Source organism: Ostrea edulis, chromosome 7, assembly GCF_947568905.1.
Source record: "Ostrea edulis chromosome 7, xbOstEdul1.1, whole genome shotgun sequence".
NCBI lineage: Eukaryota > Metazoa > Mollusca > Bivalvia > Ostreida > Ostreidae > Ostrea > Ostrea edulis.
The window spans coordinates 85,386,217-85,409,832 of NC_079170.1; the positions used below are offsets into that span (position 1 = coordinate 85,386,217).

General features: G+C 35.6%; 3 protein-coding genes across 3 annotated transcripts in view; 2 read left to right on the plus strand and 1 right to left on the minus strand.

The window, feature by feature from the left end:
- LOC125653998 (serine/threonine-protein phosphatase 6 regulatory ankyrin repeat subunit B-like) overlaps positions 1–23,616 on the plus strand; it is a 1,068,599-nt gene that overhangs the window by 178,095 nt on the left and 866,888 nt on the right. The gene's annotated exons all lie outside the window — the stretch shown is intronic.
- Positions 719–14,995, minus strand: LOC125657125 (U3 small nucleolar ribonucleoprotein protein IMP4-like). Its single transcript, XM_048887788.2, has 9 exons — positions 14,869–14,995; positions 9,030–9,138; positions 8,045–8,128; positions 6,434–6,543; positions 5,627–5,759; positions 4,972–5,126; positions 3,413–3,507; positions 2,250–2,326; positions 719–1,235 (listed from the first exon to the last, which is right to left on the minus strand). Exons 1-9 carry the CDS (start codon positions 14,869–14,871, stop codon positions 1,123–1,125), a joined length of 879 nt encoding a protein of 292 aa, XP_048743745.1. The 5' UTR covers positions 14,872–14,995; the 3' UTR covers positions 719–1,122.
- The window catches only part of LOC125655101 (pre-mRNA-splicing factor ISY1 homolog), a 10,358-nt gene continuing 1,919 nt past the window's right edge, over positions 15,178–23,616 (plus strand). Inside the window, exons 1-8 of the mRNA XM_048885275.2 lie at positions 15,178–15,270; positions 17,610–17,632; positions 18,027–18,081; positions 19,914–20,022; positions 20,902–21,014; positions 21,340–21,457; positions 21,613–21,735; positions 21,901–22,016. Coding sequence (XP_048741232.1) covers positions 15,268–15,270; positions 17,610–17,632; positions 18,027–18,081; positions 19,914–20,022; positions 20,902–21,014; positions 21,340–21,457; positions 21,613–21,735; positions 21,901–22,016 — 660 coding nt within the window. The 5' untranslated portion in view covers positions 15,178–15,267. The remainder of the gene's footprint in view (positions 15,271–17,609; positions 17,633–18,026; positions 18,082–19,913; positions 20,023–20,901; positions 21,015–21,339; positions 21,458–21,612; positions 21,736–21,900; positions 22,017–23,616) is intronic.

The following is a 23,616-nucleotide window of genomic DNA, read 5'->3' on the forward strand; positions in this document are numbered from 1 at the left end:
GTTATGGTCTAGACAAAAAAAATGTCCAAACATTTTATTATTTGACCTTTACATAAAAAGTCAAGGTCATCAAAAATGGCACACAACATACTATCTTATCATGGTCGAAGGCCTACAGTGCATGTCAAAATAGTTATGGTTTGGACAAAAACCATGCCCAAAAAAATTTCTTTGACCTTTAAGTGAAAGGTCATCGAAAATGACACGACACACTGTCTTATGGTATACCAAATATCAAAAGACAAAATAGTTATGGTCCGGACAAACTATAAGAGAAGCAGAAGAATTCACACTAAAACAAGATGTCCACTTTCTATGAAGGGAAGACATAATAATGACAGGTACACAATTCTACTGAGCTTTTTCACATCTTCCTGAATAAAGCCAGCAAAAACTTATAAAGCAATTTCTCCGACTTCCAGCATTCCCTTAAAAAGGTATCAATACATGCATGTCCGCTACGGTGGTTTGTCCAGTCTATGATTCGGCTATCTGTAAACTTATGTTTATGCTACTTTCACTCGGACATACGTGTAGGTGCATGTAAAGTACGAATTTGGCCAAGGTTTGTAAAATGGTGATTAAAGCATCCAATGGCTCGAGGTCTTGCAAGTAAGAATTTTTATCTTCAAATAGATGTAAATGATTTGTAATAATCAAGTTATCAGTATTAAAAGTTGAAGTTTAATCCTGGATTGAGAATGTGAAAGCCACAAAATTTCTTGAAAATGAATTTTAATTGTACTAGGAGGAACGTACATTTATCATTAACACAAGTCCTGGTACCAGTAAAACAAGGTACACAAGTCTGCATCAGACATCAGTTCCTCGTATCACAGAACCATTCACTGCACAGTACTGTACAATTATTACACATGATGAAATATGACAATATCATTAACATTCCAGTAAGTTTCAGTCTAATGTACAGTCAAACAAAGCATGTTTAAATGAGATTTCCCCGATCAGTCTGTCTATATTGATAGGACTACACACTGCCTCTGTGTCCATACGCTCCACTGATGTACATATGTAACTTCCTGTCTAGCTGTCCAATAAAAACTTCCTGTCAAGCTGTCTGATTAAATCTTCCCGTCAAGCTGTCCGATAAAAACTTCCTGTCTAGCTGTCCGATAAAAACTTCCGTTTCCTGGTGGTGTTCATGTAAGGTCTGTACACCCATTCTGTGTCTGCTGTGTCGACATTCTCGATGGTGCCAAGAATAATCTGATACACTGCAAAATAAAGACACTGCTGTGAAGATACCTGCTTTATAATTCAATTGATTTCACAGAAAATACTGGTACAACTTAATATCCACATACAGACAATCATGACTAATCCGGAATCCATTACAACAAATCCTGGTTTTCATTTAAAATCCAGATTAGAGAATGTTCTGTGTACTTATAAACAAGAAGCCCAAGGGCCACATTGCTCACCTTAGTTACCTTGGCCCATATCTAAAGACTTTCCATATATATTTGCATGTAAAATCTTAGTCTGTATTGTGGCCCCAACCTACCCCTGGAGGCCATGATTTTTACAAACTTGAATCTACACTATGTCAGGAAGCTTTCATGTAAATTTCAGCTCTTCTGGCTCATTGGTTCTTGAGAAGATGATTTTTAAAGATTTTCTTTATTTATTCTCGTGTAAAACTTTGATCCCCTATTGTGGCCACAACCTACCCCCGGGGGCCATGATTTGTACAAACTTGAATCTACACTATGTCAGAAAGCTTTCATGTAAATCTCAGCTCTTCTGACTCATTGGTTCTTGAGAAGAAGATTTTTAAAGATTTTCCCCATATATTTCTATGTAAAGATTTGATCCCCTATTGTGGCCCCAATCTACCCCCAGAGGGAGGGGGGGGGGGGCATGATTTGAACAAACTTGAATCTGCACTATGTCAGGAAGCTTTCATATAAATTTCAGCTCTTCTAGCTCATTGGTTCTTGAGAAGAAGATTTTTAAAGATTTTCCCTATATATATCTATGTAAAACTTTGATATTTTTAATATCTTATTCTGACAATTCAAAAGAGACCCCCCCCTCCCCCAAAAAAATAATAACCATTCGCTTAGTCACACTCAAGACAAACATTTTCAGTCATCTTGGTTCCATGCAAAACAACCTCTGGAGGTACATTCATTCAAAAATTTGGATTTGGTATGAAAAATCTATTCCTAGACGCATAAATCCAGATTTGATTTTGTTGAAATCAATGCATGTGATGCAGTATTCACCTTTCATTTCAAATCTTGGTCCCACCTCTTGCAGTTCTATGTCTTTTCCATTCTCTGTCTTTTTGTAAACATGATGCCTGTAAAAATTGAATTTGATCACATTATAGTCTGCTAGTATAGTCTGCTTGAATCTATTCCAAGAGGACAGATAATTAATGAAATCAGCTGATCACATTATAGTCTACTGGAATCTATTCCAAGAGGACAGATAATTAATGAAATCAGCTGATCACATTATAGTCTGCTTGAATCTATTCCAAGGGGACAGATAATTAATGAAAGCAGCTGCATAAACCCTGTACCCGTCTTAAGGTCAAGGACAGAGTAAAGGAACTCGTTAAAAAGATTTCAAAGATGTTGATTGTGGTTTCATCTTTTTGCCTGGAATAGATATATATTAGCTAATGTTGTAATACCAGATCATGATTGCAATCAGCCGCCAACAACACTATTTGCTGCAGCATAGATTTCCACAAAATTGAACAGTACCACAGTATAGAGAGTTTTTCCGTGGATCTAAAATTTAGTGATTTGCTGGCTCAAAGGTATGCTAATAATTTTAGTGGAATAAATTTTGGCGGACAAGGAAGATTTATCTCTCTTGCAAATTCTGACTTCACAATTGGATGCATATTTTGGCAGAAAGCTATCTAACCGCTAAATTAAGCCAACTTTATCACCCCGTGGAAAAAACTCGCAATACGGTCTGTCATGCACTAGATGCTTTGTCTGTTTGAATATGCATATTTACTGTAAAATCCTTATTTTCCGGGAGTGCTTCATATCACGAAATGACTTGTAGACTTCAAACAATGAATTTGTGAGTGGACTGTTGGTGATCAAGATTTTCTATATGTACATACATGAATTTCAGAAATACAAAAATAGCAGCGAGTAATTTTATTTTGCAAGTGATGCTTCTCACTAAATCACGCGACAATAAATTTCTCGCATATATCTAAGAAACTACAGTATGCACATACAACAGTGTGTGTACCAATCATTTAAAGTCTAGGCTGACACACGTGAATCTAAATGTGGTTTTTTTTTTTTTTACCTCACTCTGTGCTGTCAAGTCAAAATGTCTTATTACTATCAACTGCCTACCATATTAACAGAGCATGCTGTGTATCGCTACTGTCCGTGACATATGCACGTCTTACCTGAATGAAATAAAATCATCATCATTAGCTAAGGTGATAACTCTTTTACTTTCTTCTTTAGGAACAGGAAACAGGAACTTTAGGATACTTTTCACCTGTAAAATTCACCATCATTAACACCTGTAAAATTCACCATCATTAACACCTGTAAAATTCACCATCATTAACACTGTAAAATTCACCATCATTAACACCTGTAAAATTCACCATCATTAACACCTGTAAAATTCACTATCATTAACACCTGTAAAATTCACCATCATTAACACCTGTAAAATTCACCATCATTAACACCTGTAAAATTCACTATCATTAACACTTGTAAAATTCACTATCATTAACACTTGTAAAATTCACCATCATTAACACCTGTAAAATTCACTATCATTAACACCTGTAAAATTCTCTATCATTAACACTTGTAAAATTCACTATTATTAACACTTGTAAAATTCACCATCATTAACACCTGTAAAATTCACTATCATTAACACCTGTAAAATTCTCTATCATTAACACTTGTAATATTCACTATTATTAACACCTGTAAAATTCACTATCATTAACACTTGTAAAATTCACCATCATTAACACCTGTAAAATTCACTATCATTAACACTGTAAAATTCTCTATCATTAACACCTGTAAAATTCACTATCATTAACACCTGTAAAATTCACCATCATTAACACTTGTGAAATTCACTATCATTAATACTGGGTTTTTATTTCACTCTAGTATATGTATTGGGGCACTTATATACATATGCTTGTCAATCATACCTCAATGGTTTTCACAATACCTCTTTTATTTAGAACATTTACTCTGTTCCCTAACTTTGAGAAGAATTTAACTCTTTAGAACACTTAACCTGTTTCCTAGCCTGGAAGAGAATTCAACTCTTTAGAACACTTACTGTTCCCTAGCCTGTGGGAGAATTTAACTCTTTAGAACACTTAGCCTGTTCCCTAGCCTGGGGGAGAATTTAACTCTTTAGAACACTTACTCTTTTCCCTAGCCTGGAGTAGCATTTAGCTCTTTAGAACACTTGCTGTTCCCTAGCCTGGAGTAGAATTTAATTCTTTAGAACATTTACTCTGTTTCCTAGCCTGGAGTAGAATTTAACTCTTTAGAACATTTACTCTGTTCCCTAGCCTGGGAGAGAATTTAACTCTTTAGAACATTTACTCTGTTTCCTACCCTGGAGGAGAATTTAACTCTTTAGAACATTTACTCTGTTCCCTAGCCTGGGAGAGAATTTAACTCTTTAGAACATTTACTCTGTTTCCTACCCTGGAGGAGAATTTAACTCTTTAGAACACTTACTCTGTTTCCTAGCCTGGAGGAGAATCTAACTCTTTAGAACACTTACTCTGTTTCCTAGCCTGGAGGAGAACTTGTGGAAGATGAGGTGTGAAAACTGAGAACACTTACTCTGTTTCCTAGCCTGGAGGAGAACTTGTGGAAGATGAGGTGTGTAAACTGAGAACACTTACTCTGTTTCCTAGCCTGGAGGAGAACTTGTGGAAGATGAGGTGTGTAAACTGAGAACACTTACTCTGTTTCCTAGCCTGGAGGAGAACTTGTGGAAGATGAGGTGTGGATACTGTTCAGACATTGTTCCTACATCAGGAATGTCATGTCGCATTACAACACTAGACAGAGTGAAATACGCCGTTGGTCCAAAAGGAAGGTGGCAAACGATCAGACTGTCTAGGAAAATAAAGAGAGAAAATATCAGATCTAGTACCCTAAATAAACGTAAAAGGGGGGAGAGGGGGGGGGGGGGGGGAGGGGGTCATGATTTTACCAAACTTGAATCTGCACAACATCAGGAAGATTTTGTGTAAATTTCAGCTTTTCTGGACGGTCCTGTGGTTCTTGAGAAAAAGATTTTTAAATGACCCTACCCTATTTTTGCAATTTTGTGATTATCTCCCCTTTGAAGGGAGCATGACCCTTCATTTCAACAAAGTTAAAGGCCCTTCACCTAAAGATGCTTTTTGCTAAATTTGGTTGAAATTGGTCCTGTGGTTCTGGAGAAGTCAAAAATGTGAAAAGTTTACAGACAGACGGACCGACGGACAATGGGTGATCAGAAAAGTTAAGATGAGCTAAAAATTGTGCAGCATTAAATTTCTGTATTGTAAATTCTGTCGGTCAACATTAGAAATTATTCACTGGAACATCACATGATATGGAGGAGCTGTTACCTGGAACACCCCTGTGTTCGTGGAGTAATATAAGATCGGTAACATCATTGGACCTGCAGGCTTCTACCAGTTGTTTCACCTCATAGTTACCACGATTGATCCTCTGACTATTTGGGAAAATTAAACGCACTTCCTGTAACAAGAATGCAAATCAATGATTTTCTCAGAAAACTGAATATTAACATTAACCTTAAACTAATAACTCAACTTTATGACAAAAACGATGACTTCAGCCTCTCCATCGTCAACTTTCTATATCTATGTGATAATATTCTATTATCACCTACATAAGAGAACATATTCTACATATGATCTATTTTTAAAACGAGGTAGTCTACTGACAAAGTTGGTATTACAGGGGTTTCAACTGTTTTGTTTAAAGTCAGTATTTCACAAATTCTATGGTCATTATCATGATCTTATTTGCAAATACAACCTGCCATTAGGTCAAATTCTGTCAGACATGTTTCATACAGATTGTTAGGCTGTTAATGGCATACTGATTTTGACTATGGATTACTCTGTGTACCTGATCCAGATATAGGGCTTACGGTGGGTGAGACCGGTCGACGGGGAATGTTTACTCTTCCTAGGCATCGGATTTCACCTCTGATGTTTCTAGGGGTTCGTGTTAGCCCTACTCTTCATTTTTTATTCTTAATAGGATTTATAATCTCTGTTCACTATCTTCACCTTTTTCTATAAATATTCTTATACAAAGTGATATAAAGTATGATGTGAGGTCTATCATGACAGCACACCCCAGTATCCCATGATTAAGGTATGTTTAAAATGATGAAGATGAACCTTGGCAAACTGTTTGAGCTTGGAGCTCGGGTCCCTGGAGGTAGTGATCATTATTTTGGGATCTTCCACCCCTGCCCATTTATACTCATCATCCACATGGTTCACAATGCCTGCAACACAAACCAATTAATGTAAGAACAATACCTAGTCCACAGGGTACACATGATACAGTTTACATGATGTGTATGTTAAGTAAATCTACAGGGTACACATGATAAAGTTTACACGCAGTATTAAGTCTTCCCCGGAAGACATGTGTCGCCTGCTAGTTCATTCTATATGTAATATATCACGTATAATGTTGAAAAAGTAAATTATTGAAATGGTTTTTGTCACTAAACAGGAAGTTGATAAGCAACAGATTCGAAAATGTCTTACACAATACAGTTGGCCACACTGATGCTCTGTGCCAAATATCAGGGAGTTGCCCCATGTGGTTCTTGAGAAAACTGTGACAGAAATTTTTTTGCTGTAAAAAATTCTAAGTCCCGGCAAACAGGAAGTTGATAAGCGACAGATTCGAAAATGTCTTACACAATACAGTTGGCCACACTGATGCTCTGTGCCAAATATCAGGGAGTTGCCCCATGTGGTTCTTGAGAAAACTGTGACAGAAGTTTTTTGTGACGACGACGCCGCCAGACGACGACGCAAGACGATGGATAGTGATCCCTATATGTCGCCACTGCGTAACGCAGGCGACACAATGATGTGTATGTTAAGTAAATCTACAGGGTACATGTGATACAGTTCACATGATGTGTATGTTAAGTAAATCTACAGGGTACATGTGATACAGTTTACATGATGTGTATGTTAAGTAAATCTACAAGGTACATGTGATACAGTTTACATGTTGTGTATGTTAAATAAATCTAATCTCTATTGAATGAGTGCACTGCTCTTCTGTCAGTGCTAATATTCAGTGATATTGTCAAACAGTATAAAACAGACAGTATAAAATATAGGTATTCTCTTTTATAAATAATTTTGGCACTAAATGGCATTGTATGATCCAACTTCTACCAGAAGTATTCTAAACTTGAAAAATGTATAAATTCTAAACATGAAATGCCTATCAAGATGCAGTATATTCCTATGACCCTTGACCTTTGATTATGTGACCTCAAAATCAATAGAAGTCATCTACCCTACAGGATGTACCAAGTTTAATGTCTGTAAAGCAAAGGGTTCTCAAGACATTGAGCTGACAGTATAATCCTGTCTAGTTTGACCCTTGATCATATGACCTCAAAATTGATAGGAATCATCTACTCCTTACAAGCAAAGGGTTCTTAAGATATTGAGCAGCAGTATCTTCCTATGTCCAAAAAGGATTGACATTTGACGTTTTGACTTGGAAATGAATAGGGGCTCTCTTCTCCTCATAACCAACCCACATATGAAATATCATTGTCAAGTGAATGTTTCTCAAAATATTGAGCGAACGTATGGTCTACCGACCGACATACCAACCGACCGACAGGTGCAAAACAATATGCCCCTCTTCTTTGAAGGGGGGACGGGGCATAACTAAATGTACATTACACATAAATAAATTATGATGTACATAAGATGTAAATAAACTCGATGTAATTTTTCGATACCCACCATCTGCCCCTGCCCCCTCCCAGTCCAGGGTCTTCTGTATGTCAATTGCATCCTTCCTCAAGTCTGATGGAATCTGTTTGTTGTCTGAAATAAAACAAGAAAACATGGCATTTTAACTACTATTCCAGGGCTCAACATTAACTTTTTTTCCTACATTCGGACAAGGGACAAAAATATTTACTTGTCCAAACTTCAACTTCACTTGTACGAAAATTTTTCAAAAAAGATCTGATATTGTCAACTTGAAAACTGTATTTAATTTACTTAAGATATAGTCCATTTTTATACCTGCATGATTGATTTTTTATCTTATTCTCTTGATAAAAACAACAAATACATAAAACAAAATTTTATTCAGACTTCCTGTCTTGAATCAATGACTTCATAAGATCCAGGGATGATTGAAAATAGTACGCAATAAGTGAACACCGATCCCGATTGAGTGTGACTCAGCTAGTTTACAGAGCGATTGATATCGGGATCGAAGTTCATTTTTGATGCATTACTTCCCACTCTGAACTAGCCTACCAATAAACTTTTCACCAAATTCTTTGGAGACTTTTTTACATAAAAAAAGCACTTGTCCAATCGGACAAATGCCCATCAATATTCACTTGTCCGAAATGTTTTTCCACTGGTACCGGACAAGCGGACAAACGTTAATGTTGACCCCTGTATTCGTAGAATATACCATCATATAATATAGGTATGCATTATTTATCATACTCAATTCAAATAAAGGGAAAAAAATAAACCAGAAAACATATTTCCCTACAACTGAACACGAAATAGATCCTGAACTTTGTGGAATAAGTATATATATAGACAGACAGATGGCACTAATCATTTGGATCTGACTATAGATTGAAAAAAAGTGTCTTCATTGTAGCAAATGACAGGCAATGGATTGCAATAGAAATCGAGCAGAATACACACAGTGAATGTATATTCATATCTAGTCAGTACTCCTGGACCAATTGCTTACTATCGAGTGCTTGTTTGAGTCTTTGCTTCTTTTCTAGGATAGTTTTGTCTCGGTCTTCAATGGACTTCCTGTATAGGTATTCCCTCCTTAGACGGGCTTGTCTTCGAATCTGAAAAATGGCTACCCTGGTAAGCATGTATTTCAAACTGGGTGGCAACTACTGTTGTCTTACTACTGTAATAATTATAGGTTATAGACTTTGTATGGGAAAATATGATGACCGAGTTTTTTGGCGCGCAGACGGACCGAGCTTGCGAGGTCCGTCCGCGACAAAAAACAAGGTCGTCATATTTCCCATACAAAGTCTATAACCTTTTTATTATATACTTTCAATTTCATTTAGAAACTAACAATAATTTATTTTTTACAATTTCTTTATTGGTTTAACTGAGTGAAAGATGAAAAACACGAAAAATTTGAAAATTAACGACGTAGTAATTTGCTTGTGTATTGATTGTGACGTAATGTTTGCGGGCCGGAATGTTTGCGGGCATATATCGTGTGATATATGCCCGCAAACTTTTAAAGAAAAAAGAAGAGATGAAATTAAAAGTATATAATAAGGATATATACAGTGGAACCTCAATTTTACATAGATATGAATTGCAATTATAGTGTTTTACCAAAAATGAAGTCTCTTATTCAACAATGGAACCTACGGATTCTTACGCCTATTGGCTGGGTTTCCGTTGTAAAAACATCAAAACCGGCATACATTTCCAGTATCTACCCGCATGACTAATTGGTACATGGTACAAGTGTACATGTACAATTTAAAAAAAAAACGATGACAGCTGACTTGTGTCCAGTTGAGCCTGACAGACTTTTGGGAGATGCACCACCTTTGCAGCCTTTTAAAACTTAATCTTCTAAATGTGTTAAATACAATGTCCCTGAGAATGTTTGCTGTCAAACCACAGGTGATACACAAAATCAGATATAAGGACGCGCACAAGTTTAGTAGTTGGTATATAAATAGAATACAGGTGGAAAAAATCGCAAGAAAAAGGGCCTTTATTAAAATATAAGTACAGTTAATTCTCGAATTATCGCCACTCAATTCATCGCCATTTCCGTTATAACGCTGCATTTTTCTAAGAACATTCTTCCTATTACTTAAAATTCTCATTAAAACACCAAATTCGCTATCGCCATTTGCCACGGTATTTTTAGTACAAAAGTCTATATCAAAGTGTTAATTATCTCGATAAACCGCCATGAATGCATGTGATCAGTGATGTGGGAAATTGGTCATTATCGATCTTCGGCGTACACCTGGACAGAAGGTACCCAGTATTAAATAAACAAGATAATTACTTAATATGAACCGTAGTCTTGTTGTTTTTAGCTCATTGAAAAATATTTCAGTTTAGCTATAACTTTGCCACAAAAGAGGTTTCTGTTGATTTGCTAAGAAAACAAGCAAATTATTACATACCACGGAAACCATCCCAAATGTACACAACAGGAAATCTCCAATTATTCTACTGTTTTATGGGTAAAGTCCATAAAAAGGAAGACAATGAGTGATATTTTGGCTGCAAAGGGTGAAATACTTGTTGATCTTCGTCCAGTTAATGACTGTTCACCTACCAGGAAACAGCCATGCGTTGTGCTAAATACCGCCACTGGACATGGTTTATAAATTACTTGAAACATACTGTGTATATGTGTCTTGTATGTGTATTGTTTTGAAATGAAGCCTTATTATTGATAAAACTATTTTAATAATATTAGAAAATTTGGAAAAATAATTACGAGATATTTTTTAAATTTAGTTTGTATGTAAAGGAAAGATAACTCTTACATATACAAGAAAAGTAACTCTTTCACCCCAAGATGGCGGAAATTCAATTCATCGCCAAATTCGTTATAACGCCATAAATTCTAAAGAACAAAAGGTGGCAGTTTATTGAGAGTTGACTGTAACTGATAAACAATGTAAGTTACGAATATTTCCTTTGAATTCAGAACTTACTATTTCTCTGTTAGTGTTAATTACAAATAATTGTTTCTAGACAAGCAAATGTTTATGAATCTCAGATGCTGGAGCTTTCAGATTTACTATCCTTGGTTTGCTTGGCAAACCACTGCCTACATTCCAGACAACTTCGAATGAAATTGTGATAAATTTTCACCCTCTCCAGTGCTCCAAGTTGCGAGTAAAATGGTCGAATTTGCGACCAGAAAATCGATTTTGCGATTAGAGATTATATTTAAGTCGCATTTTTGCGAGTGGAAAAAAATTGGGCATCCTGTAAAATTTTGTAATCGGGATCGGATGTTTGAATAAATATTTTTCAGTCTCAGTCAAAACAGCATTTGAAAGCAATCAAGATGGCGGTAAAACGAGGGTTAAAACACTTTGGATTTATCAGTAGTAAAAAGTAGAAGCCTCGGCCTAGTACATGTAACGAAGAAATTCAAGAATCACACAGAAAAAGTTCTGCATCTAAAGATGACGTAGATGTGTCTGAAGGAAACTGCAAAAGTAAAAGAAGAACCCCAGTCCTAATGGCTGAAAGAATTTTTATGGTTGATATACAGAGACTGCAAAATGTTTTGCAGAATTTGTGAGGCCAATTAGCCAGCAACGTCCACCATTTCTGGACATCCATTGTCCGATTTCACCACAACCAGGTGTACATCTTTCAAATGTGGAAGTGTGACTATTCACGGCAACAGTAAGAGACACGTCTTTGTCCGTGACTGCATTATTAGCAGTAAGTCGAGCGGGGCAACTAGCTGTTGCTGCTAATTTTCACAGACAATTACAAACTCGGGATATAGTGTTCTTACTGATGCTGGTACTGATTGTTCAGCAAAAGATCCAACAAAAGTAGAAGCTCTTATTCGCATAAGCAGTGAAGGCCCACTTATTGAGGACTTTAAAGCAAATCCTTGTGTGGAACGCTGGGTTTTCTTCCCCAGAAGCGTACTGTAAAATATACAGGATGGCCCAATGCAATACAACTTTTGCCAGAGTAAATACTTGACTTGTTTGCATCCAGCATGTTTCACAGCACATTTCTATTCAGTTTAAAAATAAAACAAACAAAACGCATACATGGGTGTAGAATTTTTTCTTGAAAGATATTCAAATTAAAATAAAAACTTGTAGGTCTTATTTACAAAATCTTTTACCATGGCGAATAGAAATTTTTAACATGGCGACTAGAAATTTGAAAATGGCGACCAGAAATATTTCTAGGTCGCCATTTTGCGACCTGATAGCAGATGTGACTTGGAGCACTGCTCTCTTGACAGACATAGCTCTTCTGCCTTTAAATCAACAGCTTTATGTTCTCCTTCAAATATACTGTCTTTCCTCGATTCCTAAAAATAGCTTCATTAACAAAACAGATATAACTTTCTGAAAATATCGTACTTTTTCATTAGATTTAATATATGACCCCGATAGTTTCCGAAACTACACGATAAACGGAAAACCTGATACACGCAAAACACGATACACCTGATAAACACAAAACACGATAGAAAATGGAAAACCTGATAAACGCAAAACATGATACGATAGGATACACGCACAATATAATGGAATACATGCACGATACGATAGGATATACGCACGATAGAACATGATAGGAATGTCAAGCTGGTACTGTAAATCTCTGTTGCATAAAAATCCACATGTTCTGCACATCACTCGGACGCCATAATTGTTGTTTTTAGTGTATGTAAAATCTAAACTGAAATCTGGAATTTGTTATCGGTGCATCGAATCGAATGGTATGAATCGCGGTGCACCGAAATTCTTCGTGCACCGCACAGCCCTATCATGTACCCAAGTTCACGTCGTTCTGAGATGTTACATAAAATCGACAAAAGCATGTAAATCTTATTTTCTTAATCATATAATGTCTTATGGCGTGACCGTGTTTGAGGGCGAAGCAAAAAGTATTGGCATTAGTATCTATATCCAAAACAGGACAAAAAACAACCCGAAGTTAGCATGAGGACAGAGCTTTATCAAAGCATCCTAATTTTGGACATTTGATCCGCCTATTTATTGAACGCAGGAAACATAACGCAATTGATGTAAAACAGTGCATTGTGACGTCATATTCAACGTCGGTATTTAGCAAATTTACAAAAATAGGAGCCATGGCACAAGATGGTGTTAATCGAGGAGTTATTATATATGATTAAAAAATAAGATTTACATGCTTTTACAGATTTTATGTAACATCTCAGATTGACGTGAACTAGGGTAGACGAGATTCAAAATGGAGAAATACATGTTCACACGCTAATATTCGAATTGACGCCATTGGGACCAAAATTTTCAAGTTCCATAGGTATGGATTAATTTTTCATTAGTTTTCTATATTTTCCTTTTAAACATGTATATACGTGTTACAGGGTTCGAAATTACCTCATGTCCGTAAGTCCGAGACTAATAAAAAACATGTCGGACTAGTAAACTCTCTATAGCACTAGTCTGTACGGACTAGTGAAAATCCGGAAATCAATCTTGAATTGGTTAAGATTTTAGCAAGATTTGTCTGAGTCCTCTTAGATTACCTGCATGGTAAGTGTTTGCGTGACTATGACATCCTGATCTTCCAAACACATGGAGTGCATTCAAGACCGCCGTTCTTCGAATGAGCACAAATTCCTACCGATTCCGAACTCCGCATCACGAAAACGGGTTTGAGGTGCAAGAACTGCAAGTAGTGTGATCTAAGAACAAGCACATTAAACTTTGTGCACACATGTTCTCGTCATTCATGACTCTAAGACAGGAGTTCGTAATACTATGGCTCATGGCTTGGTCAATTGAGTGAATTTTATTGACTTTATTGATAAAATTTCGAACTCCTGTGACTCTTAAGAACCGAGCACGAAAACAACGGGAACATCGATCTCGAACGTACTTATGGATGTTTATAAAAGGATTAACTCGGAGGTTACTGTATGCTTCTGAAGACCTTGAATGCAAAATAAAGTATGGTGGTCTTTTTCTTCTGTAGGTGTCAGAAACTGAATTGCTTGCAACTGTGATGTATTTGATTTCATTAATTACTATTGAATAAAATGAAGATCATTAAATAATATGATATTTACTTGTTTGCCTAACTATCTATTTTGTATTGCTTATGAGATTGATCAATGTTCGTTATCTTCACCTTTCATACTGGACGGACTAGTGAAATGCTTTGCGGACTAGTGAACATCAATAGTGACTAGTTAATTTCAAACCCTGTGTTACCTATAGGGAGAGTTCTGCTCTCTCGGCCCTTTGGGCCGTGAGAGGGCTTCGCCCTCTATAATCACTCCACGATTAATGCGATTGCACCATGTCTCCTATGTTTGTGTATTTGCTAAACACCGACGCTGAATATGACGTCATAATGCACTGTTTACATCAGCTGCATAGAGTTTCCTGCGTTCAATGAGTAGGCGGATCAAAAATGTCTAAAGTTAGAATACTTTGATTGAGATCTGTCCTCACACGTTTGGTGCTAATATTTCGGGAATTTTTTTTTACCTGTTATGGATCTAGATACTAATGCCAATTTTTTTTTGCTTCGCCCTCAAAAACGGTCACGCCGTAAGACATATTAACGACGCAGTGTTCCACTATATCACACAAAACGTTACAAAATTGTAAGACACAGATTTAGAATAAATCAATCACAGCAATGATTTCCTTGGGTCATAATGATTCCCTTGGGTTACCTGAGCCCTGTCTTCGTTGTATCAACATGTTTCATGACATTAGATCTTTGTTCACACTAAAAAGATCTGTTTGAGCCGAAAAAAGGATTTGGTTTTAATGAATTTGTCCTAGAGATTTTGCAACATATATACTTACCATTTTTGTTGTGAAATTTTACATTACTGCTACAAAAACTGAGAAAGTATTAAAATTTCTTGATCACACCACAACGTGTTCAGCAACCGGAATTCAATATTGCATGCTAATATTCGGATATTACAATACAGATGGTTCTTGTTCCGAAATATATTTTTATATTTGAACATCCTCAGATTCCTTTTTTCAATTAGAATATATGTACTCTTTATTCAATCAATATACGACAGTTATCTACGAAGAAGTTGAAGAGGTATATTTCTCTCTCTGTAAAACAGGAAACGGAAAATGAATTTCCATTTTCAGTTTTGCACGTTAGTTTAGTGACTGTGGTATCCGGTTTAAAGACGTAAAAAGCACGAAAAACAGAGACCTTTACGCGAAAAATAAACAGTAACAATGGTAAGTATCTAAAGTAAAAAAAAATGTCTTTTTTATTTTCAAGATATATTCACATTTGGAATCAGGGGTGGAAATGGGGGGGGGGGGGGGGTAAGATTGACTGAATTTACGTTTAAAATAAATACATTGATCAGGTTGGGAACACTTCCCCTATAGCGAGATATTCTCGCTAAAACGCGATTATCCCTCTCTAGCGAGAATAAATATATCCCGTACAAGAGAGAAAAACACCCGCGGAGTACATCTTTTTGTGATTCATGTGAAAAGAAGAAAAAGTGCTAAAATGTCTGATACTTCTGCAAGTATATGAATCAAAACAAAAACACTCACGATGTGTATTGGATTTCAGACTGCTCCCCTCTTATGCAGCAACTTTGATATGCAATTTCATAACTATGTTGTCAATTTCATAGAAACAATTCGCATCATGTTGAGTGCGCGTCGCACTTATTCAGCGTTACACGGGATTTGCCATTATTTTAAATAAAGACGCCAAAACACCTGTTTATGGTAATGTTTATTTCTCGCTAAAGAGGGATAATCGCGTTTTAGCGAGAATATCTCGCTATAGGAGAAGTGTTCCCAACCTGTTGATATCAGAATATATCATATACCTAGTAGTGTATCAGCCCTGATCAACTCTCGGGGCCAATCCCAGGTCCGAGATCAACATTAGAGTGTGATATTCTATATCTGTCGGGTACTGTGAGTCGTGTGCAGTCTATGCGAAATTTTTTTGGACCACACAGGACATTCGGTCCCATGTAATCTTGTCAGACCCAAGGAACAGACCGAAAAACCTAATGTAAAAAAGTGAAACACGTGAAAATGCAGAACCAAGGAACAGACCGAAAAACCTAATGTAAAAAAGTGAAACACGTGAAAATGCAGAACCAAGGAACAGACCGAAAAACCTAATGTAAAAAAGTGAAACACGTGAAAATGCAGAACCAAGGAACAGACCGAAAAACCTAATGTAAAAAAGTGAAACACGTGAAAATGCAGAACCAAGGAAATTTTATTTATTAGAATCTATACTATTGATATTTTATTTTTCTCTAGCAAAGTATTCAACAGACTTCCAATTTTCCTCTTCTGACACATATCCATAATAAAATTTGAAAAAGTCTGCTTCAAAGTCTTGCTCACAGCTTTTCTTGTACCGGGGATCGCTCCCGCATAATACTTTACGGTCCATGCGGTTTTAATCACATTCATTTACGTATTTGGATTTGTGCGATATTTTTTCCTTATAACAAACAATTAAATGACTCTGCATCAAAATAGTAAAGCTCAAAACTGGACACTGAGACATCGGACATTCCGATCCGGTGTAAAAAATGATGCATCGGATGAGGCACTGCACATCGGTCAGGGCTGACGGTCCGATGTCTTTCGCATAGACTGCATGTGACAGATGAGAACTTGTTGCATGCATTTATAACTGTCGTGCTAAAGTAGAGGTTATAGGTGTCTCTACAGAGAGATCATAATGTTTCCGTTATTTCGGAATAATATCCATACAGTATTAGGTAACTGATTATTATCGAGATTGTAAGACTTTGATATATTTAACCTAAATAGAAAAGGACTTAGAATAAATATAAGAATGATTTTTGTTAAAGTTCTCATAATCATAATTTTGTGTAGTTTCTATAAATGAAGGGACATTTTTTTTACCTGTAAAAGGGAAATATTCTGTTGTCAAGGGGGATGGGGGGGGGAGGTTATATCTTTTACCGGTAGTAAAAATCTGGAATGAAAGTAATAGTAAGGTGTACAGAAATTTACTCTGGGGTGTATTTCAGTACGCCGAGCTCTGGGAAATTTACTCTGGGGTGTATTTCAGTACGCCGAGCTCTGGGCAAAAAGTTGACTGAAATACCTTGTTCAACCTGTTAATTCCTGTGCACCCCTATTTAGACTTAGATAATGAATTTATTTCCTATATAACCTACATTTTAGGTGTAATTGTAAATTTATTATATAACAGATTCCCTCTGTAACATAACTAGGCTTTTGGTTGTAATGTCAATGCATACCCATGCATATTTGGAAAAAGCCATTGTGATGTCTCATGATTTTTTACAAGAAGTTTCAACGAGGGCTTTGATCATTAACTACTTATTTGTTGGCAAATCAAAATAAATCATTCAGGTTACACTGGAAATAAGGTTAGGTATGTATGGCCGTCTTACTAGGACTTGATAGCGAGTTTCCATAGGGAGGACTGCACACAGCCACACCAGATGTTCACAGTTCAAATCTCAAAAGGGACAGAATGTCATCTCTCTGTAATCATGTTAAGATTTCACATCCCTTTCTGTTTTCTTTTTCAGGCCAGAAATAGTGAGAAGGCTATGTAAGTATACAATGGACATAAAAAGGAGAAATTTCTAGAAGTAAAGTTAATGAAGATAATGATTATACTGTAAATTACCTGTATTATGTAAGTGTTTAGTTTTGTGAAATCTTCATTTTAACATCAATTCGTGAAAACTTTAAAATCATAAGCGCTGTACTCTAAGGTACACAATCATTAAATTATCTATATGAATTAGTGATAAGGAGATTAAAGTACGGATTTTGATTCATAAGAAAAGCTTCTTGAGAAATACATTGCAGCTTGATGTATAGAACATCTTCAGAGTATCGGTTCATCAGTTGCTTTGTTTCTACGTCTCATTTGAGTTCCAGATTTTCATTCGGAGATTGAAGAAAGTTCATTCATTTTCTGTTGTATTTGTATTTTGTAGGACCACCTTGGCCAGGTGGAGAGCGGCCCATCTGGAAGATAAAACTAAGGACCAGGTATGTCCAAGACAAATACACCAGAAATATTAATGTTAACTTCTAAATATATTTTAGTCTTTTTATGAGGAGCCACTATGGTTTGATGAGACAAATTCAGACAATAAAAGTCCTGTGTTCCCCCATTGATTATTAGATATTATTGAATTTTCAAAATTTCTCTCATACACTCCAACAATATCAGATGATGCAAATAATAGTTTTCTCTATACATGCTGAATAGAATGATCAAAAGTCAAAAATTATTTTATATGCACATTCATATAAAAAAAAAATAAGCATGATAAAATTGTGCGAAGTCAACTTGTGTATTAACATGTTTAATGCCCTCAAGATCAAAATTTTAGAGGGCATATTGTGTTTTTACCACAGGCAATTGCATCGGTTGGGGTCGAATTTACTATATAAAGAGTAAAGGTATAGAACTTTAAATATAGGGTACCCAAGTTAGCCGATGTAAAATCAATAAATTAATTAATATAAAATTCTACTCTGTATTTTAATTTATTCATACATAATCAATCTACATTACTACCAAAGTTCATCCCGATATTCCGTATACTTCCCAAGATATGCAGAAATGAACTCCGAAAAATGCCTATTATTTTTTGGTTGACTTTTAGCTGGGCCCTGACACTATACGACTACACAGAGTGTTTGAGCATTGCAACAAGATATCAAATAGAATGTGCATCATAAAATATCATTTCTAAAATGAATTTCTTACCCCAATTCATAAAATGAAGTCCGTAATAGCTCCAAGTGACTGAAAACTTAAAACTGTGTGTACTTTCATTTTATCACAGTCATTTTCATCGGTTCCACTAACTACCCACTTTGACATCATTATTATCAATCGTCAAACACCTGTGATACTGTGATTTAGATAAAAATAGACATAATAAGACATTTGTATATTTATAAAGGCTTGTTATTAGCATAATTCATGTACTATAATGAATCAATATTGATCATTATTAGTATTTGAGTCTCTAAATCGTTATGGGTCCTTCCATCTCTTTTGGGTAATTAGTCATAACTACCGTTAATGGTTGGGATTTTGAAAGTACAGACGGTTTAAAAAATTTCAGTCACTTGGAGCTATTACGGACTTCATTTTATGAATTGGGGTTAGAAATTCATTTTAAAAATGATATTTATGTTGCACATTTTATTTGATATCTTGTTGCAATGCTCAAACACTCTATGTAGTCGTATAGTGTCAGGGCCCAGCTAAAAGTCAACCAAAAAATAACAGGCATTTTTCTGAGTTCATTTCTGCATATCTTGGGAAGTATACGGAATTTCGGGATGAACTTTGGTATTAATGTAGATTGATTATGTATGAATAAATTAAAATACAAAGTAGAATTTTATATCAATTAATTTATTGTTTTTACATCGGCTAACTTGGGTACCCTATATTTAAAGTTCTATACCTTTACTCTTTACATAGTAAATTCGACCCCAAGCGATGCAATTGCCTGTGGTTTTTACCTGACTTCTATTATAACAAGATAATGACTTGATATTTAGTGATAAGGTTAAAGGTATATATGAGATAGGGTCAAGGTAATATTTCAAGGTCAGATTTATAACAACAGTATTTGCCTTGTTCAGAGCTAAAATGTTTCACAATTGACAAACATCTAGTTGTGTATTTCCACAGCATTTTAATTTCATTTCAATTCTTATTTGCAACATAAATTACAAACAACTCTGTTAGGTAACAATTAAAAGGAGAAATGGGTATTTGCTTTTGGAATAGTTGCTTCTTTCTCTAGGCATTGTGTTTCACAAACACGTCTTTTTATTTTTACATTTATTCATAGGAAAGAAGACCCTACCTTGCAACAGAATGTGACGATTTGAGAAAGGCTGAGAAATGGAGGCGACAAATCATCGGAGAAATCTCCAGGAAGATGGCGCAGATTCAGAATGGTATGTAGAGAAAAATATTGCGAAATAATCTATTTACTATAACATGTTTCATTGTAATGTGAAACATTGTAGTGTGAAACATTATAATGTGAATCAATGTAATGTGAATATTGTGAATGAATGCCGTGAATCATTATAAAGTCTATCAAGGCTTTTAAGAAGTAATATTTGAAGAGATGAATTAGAATTTGAAACAGCTAAAAGCAGATTCAGGGAGCAAGCTTCATGGGGTGGAAGATTGGCACCAAATATTTATGTCGAAGATCTCAAATTTAGAGATCGTGAATGTGGTTTTTATGCCCCCTTAGATCGAAGATCAGGGGGACATATTGTTTTTGTCCTGTCTGTCACTCTGTCTGAAACTTTAACCTTGCTAATAACTTTTGGATAGTAAGTGCTAGAGCTTTGATATTTCACACGAGTATTCCTTGTGACAAGACCTTTCCATGGGTAACAACATTTTTTACCCTGTGACCTTGACCTTGGAATTTGACCCACTTTTTGAAATCTTTAACCTTGCAAATAACTTTTGAACAGTGAGTGCTAGAAATTTGATATTTCACTTGAACATTCCTTGTGACAAGACCTTTCCATGGGTACTAAACCTTTTGACCTTGGCATTTGACCTACTTGTAAAAAATTTGACATTCATCATAATTTCTAAATGGTACATATGAGAGCTTTCATATTGCACATGAGCTTTTATTGTGACAATATCTTTCTATTGGTACCAAGATATTTGTCCTTGTGACCTTGGCCATCTTTGGAAGTGGCCATTATTGGGGGCATTTTCTCTATGAATGTAAATGTATACAAACCAGGATTAGACTAGATATAGATGTTTATGCACTGTAGTAAAATTTCTGGTGTACGTTTTAGCTGGTCTTGGAGAATTCAAACTGAGAGATCTGAATGATGAAATCAACAAACTTTTACGTGAGAAGGGGCACTGGGATGACCAGATCAAGGTCCTTGGGGGTCCTGACTATAAGGTGAGTTTTTGTTAACTCTGCAAGTATAGAAAATGTGTAAACGTAGATGTTAATGGGGAATATATTACTTGTCATTCACAATCAGTATGCAGGTTTTAAAATTAACATGATCAACAAAAAATTCTCTAATTTAAAGTAATGTATGCATTTTTAGCTTCGATAATAGAAGAGACTCCTAGACAGGAGGCTATGAAGATATGAATTTCTTTACGTTCAAGTATAAAGCAGACGTATCTGTATCATCGGTCATAAGTGAGAACAAAATTTATAAAGAAAATACATAAATATGATGGGATCTCTGATAATCTAACTTGCTTTGAAATAGAAAATTGGACCCAAGATGATGGACCATGAGGGGAAAGAAGTTCCCGGAAACAAAGGATATAAATATTTTGGTGCCACTAAAGATCTCCCTGGCGTCAGGGAATTATTTCAACAAGAAGGTAAGACTTTGTCAAAGACATAATACACACAATGCTGTAAGTCTATTCCCGGAATTATAGGAATAAGTCTATTCCCGGAATTATAGGAATAAGTCTATTCCCGGAATTATAGGAATATCTGCCTGGCATTTCATCTGTTGTTTCCTATTTTGCAGCACCTGCTCCTCTCAGGAAAACACGAGGGGAGTTGATGAAGAATATAGATGCAGATTACTATGGTTACAGGGATGAAGATGATGGCCTCATTGTGCCCTTGGAACAGGAGATGGAGAAAAGAGGTAACCTAGAGCTTGGTTATCTAATGTCTGAACATATACGAGAAAGTTAACTTATACATATGTAGCTCGTATGTAGTTTAAATTTTTACGTGATCTGCAACATCAAGGGAAATCAATCTGCAAGAAGTTGATAAATATTGAGTGTGATTTTGTACATTTTTTCAGTAATGGCTCAGAAAATAAAAGAATGGAAAGAAAGAAAAGAGGCCATTGCTCGAGGGGAAGTCTCTGGGGACACAGAAATGGAGACAGAGGAGGAACCGTTATATCAGAAAGAAGTGGTACGTGTTAGTGTGGGCATTGTTGATATACGTGTGCATGTAAGTGCACGCATACTTCTTCTGATGTTTGATTTAATCTTATGGGAACAGCAAGAAAAGGAAAATGTAGTCAAATATAACCACCTACAAAATATTACATATATATACCCCAGATATCTATTGCAGTATGTGTTATTCATATGAGGGTATTAAATGTACAGATATCTATTGCAGTATCTAAATATACAGATATCTATTGCAGTATCTAAATATACAGATATCTATTTCAGTATGTAAATATACAGATATCTATTGCAGTATCTAAATATACAGATATCTATTTCAGTATGTAAATATACAGATATCTATTGCAGTATGTAAATATACAGATATCTATTGCAGTATGTAAATATACAGATATCTAAGGCTGTTCAAAATTAATTCTACGTTTAACGTCACCTCAAAACTTCAAAACCTACGAGGGAGGGAGGAAAAAAATAAACAAACAAAAATTTTAAACAAATGTGTATTTATTGAAAATCACCTATTCAGTGACCCAAAAATCAACAATTTCAAATAGACATCACCCAATTTAGTGACCAAAAACGTAATATGTCAAATTAAACACATTGTGGGATTTGATTTTCAAGTCAATTTTTGCGTTTTCCCAGCAAAGACTTTTTCCTTAATCTGGGTTTGTATCCCTTCTGCGAACACACCATGCAGATTGGGTGAGCAGAGTAGTGGCTTGCGATTATATCAGGTGGTACATCCAATGGATTTTCATCACCACAAACATAGCAAACTAAAGGAAAACTTCCTTTTGTGGAAATAGTTGCTAGACACATGTGACTCATAGTTAAAATTAAAATTATGATGACAATATTTCATACATTTTTATAATGACACATCTTAAAGTTTAAAATATGCTTTACTTTGTTTTGTGTTGATTTTTTAAAATACAATTTTGAAAGGAAGATGCTAATCTGGTGTACCACAACTAAAAGATCAGGATTGTACCTTCACATCTACAAATACAAGGCAGGATTCCGATAGTTTAGGACGCCTTCAAATAAATTGATTAAATAATTACAGTTTTCTTTTTAGTGCTTTTAATTTTTATGATTAAATGCTTTGTACAAAGTAATTATCAATCAGCAACTTCTGTATTTCCAATCGTAGTACAAACTGTCATGAAATAGTACATCGGAACTTTTCACTGTTGAGAAGGTAAATATGAAATGTGATAGGGAGTTAATAGGATGTCTAAGACGAAAAGTTGAAGCGATCAAGGAATTGCTTAACCCATTTTAATCGCAAAAAGCGGCTGAATTTCAGGCAAGATTTCCCGAATCACTTTGTGTGACACTGGTCTGACATTCGGAAGAGGCGTCAGTCCAAATATCCAGCCTTGACGAATCTCGCTGAGATTAGTTCGGTTCAAACCATCTTTGTACGTTTTCTTTACTTTAATAGTGGCATATACTTCCATTTTCTTCATTTAAGGCCTTGCCTCTGATTAAATTTTTCAGTGCGTTAATGTAGAATTAAGTCGCTAAATGAAAAACCAAACTTGAACGACTACTTCAAATCCGGATTTGTTTGTTTTTTCAAAACGGCA

What these genes read in the sequence shown, in the direction of transcription:
- LOC125657125 (XM_048887788.2), bottom strand. An exon ending in AGCTCAAACAGTTTGCCAAG is followed by an intron (nt 5,760 to 6,433) that starts GTTCATCTTCAT and finishes TTCTTGTTACAG; the next exon opens with GAAGTGCGTTTAATTTTCCC. An exon ending in ACCAAGATTTGAAATGAAAG is followed by an intron (nt 1,236 to 2,249) that starts GTGAATACTGCA and finishes TTTATTTTGCAG; the next exon opens with TGTATCAGATTATTCTTGGC.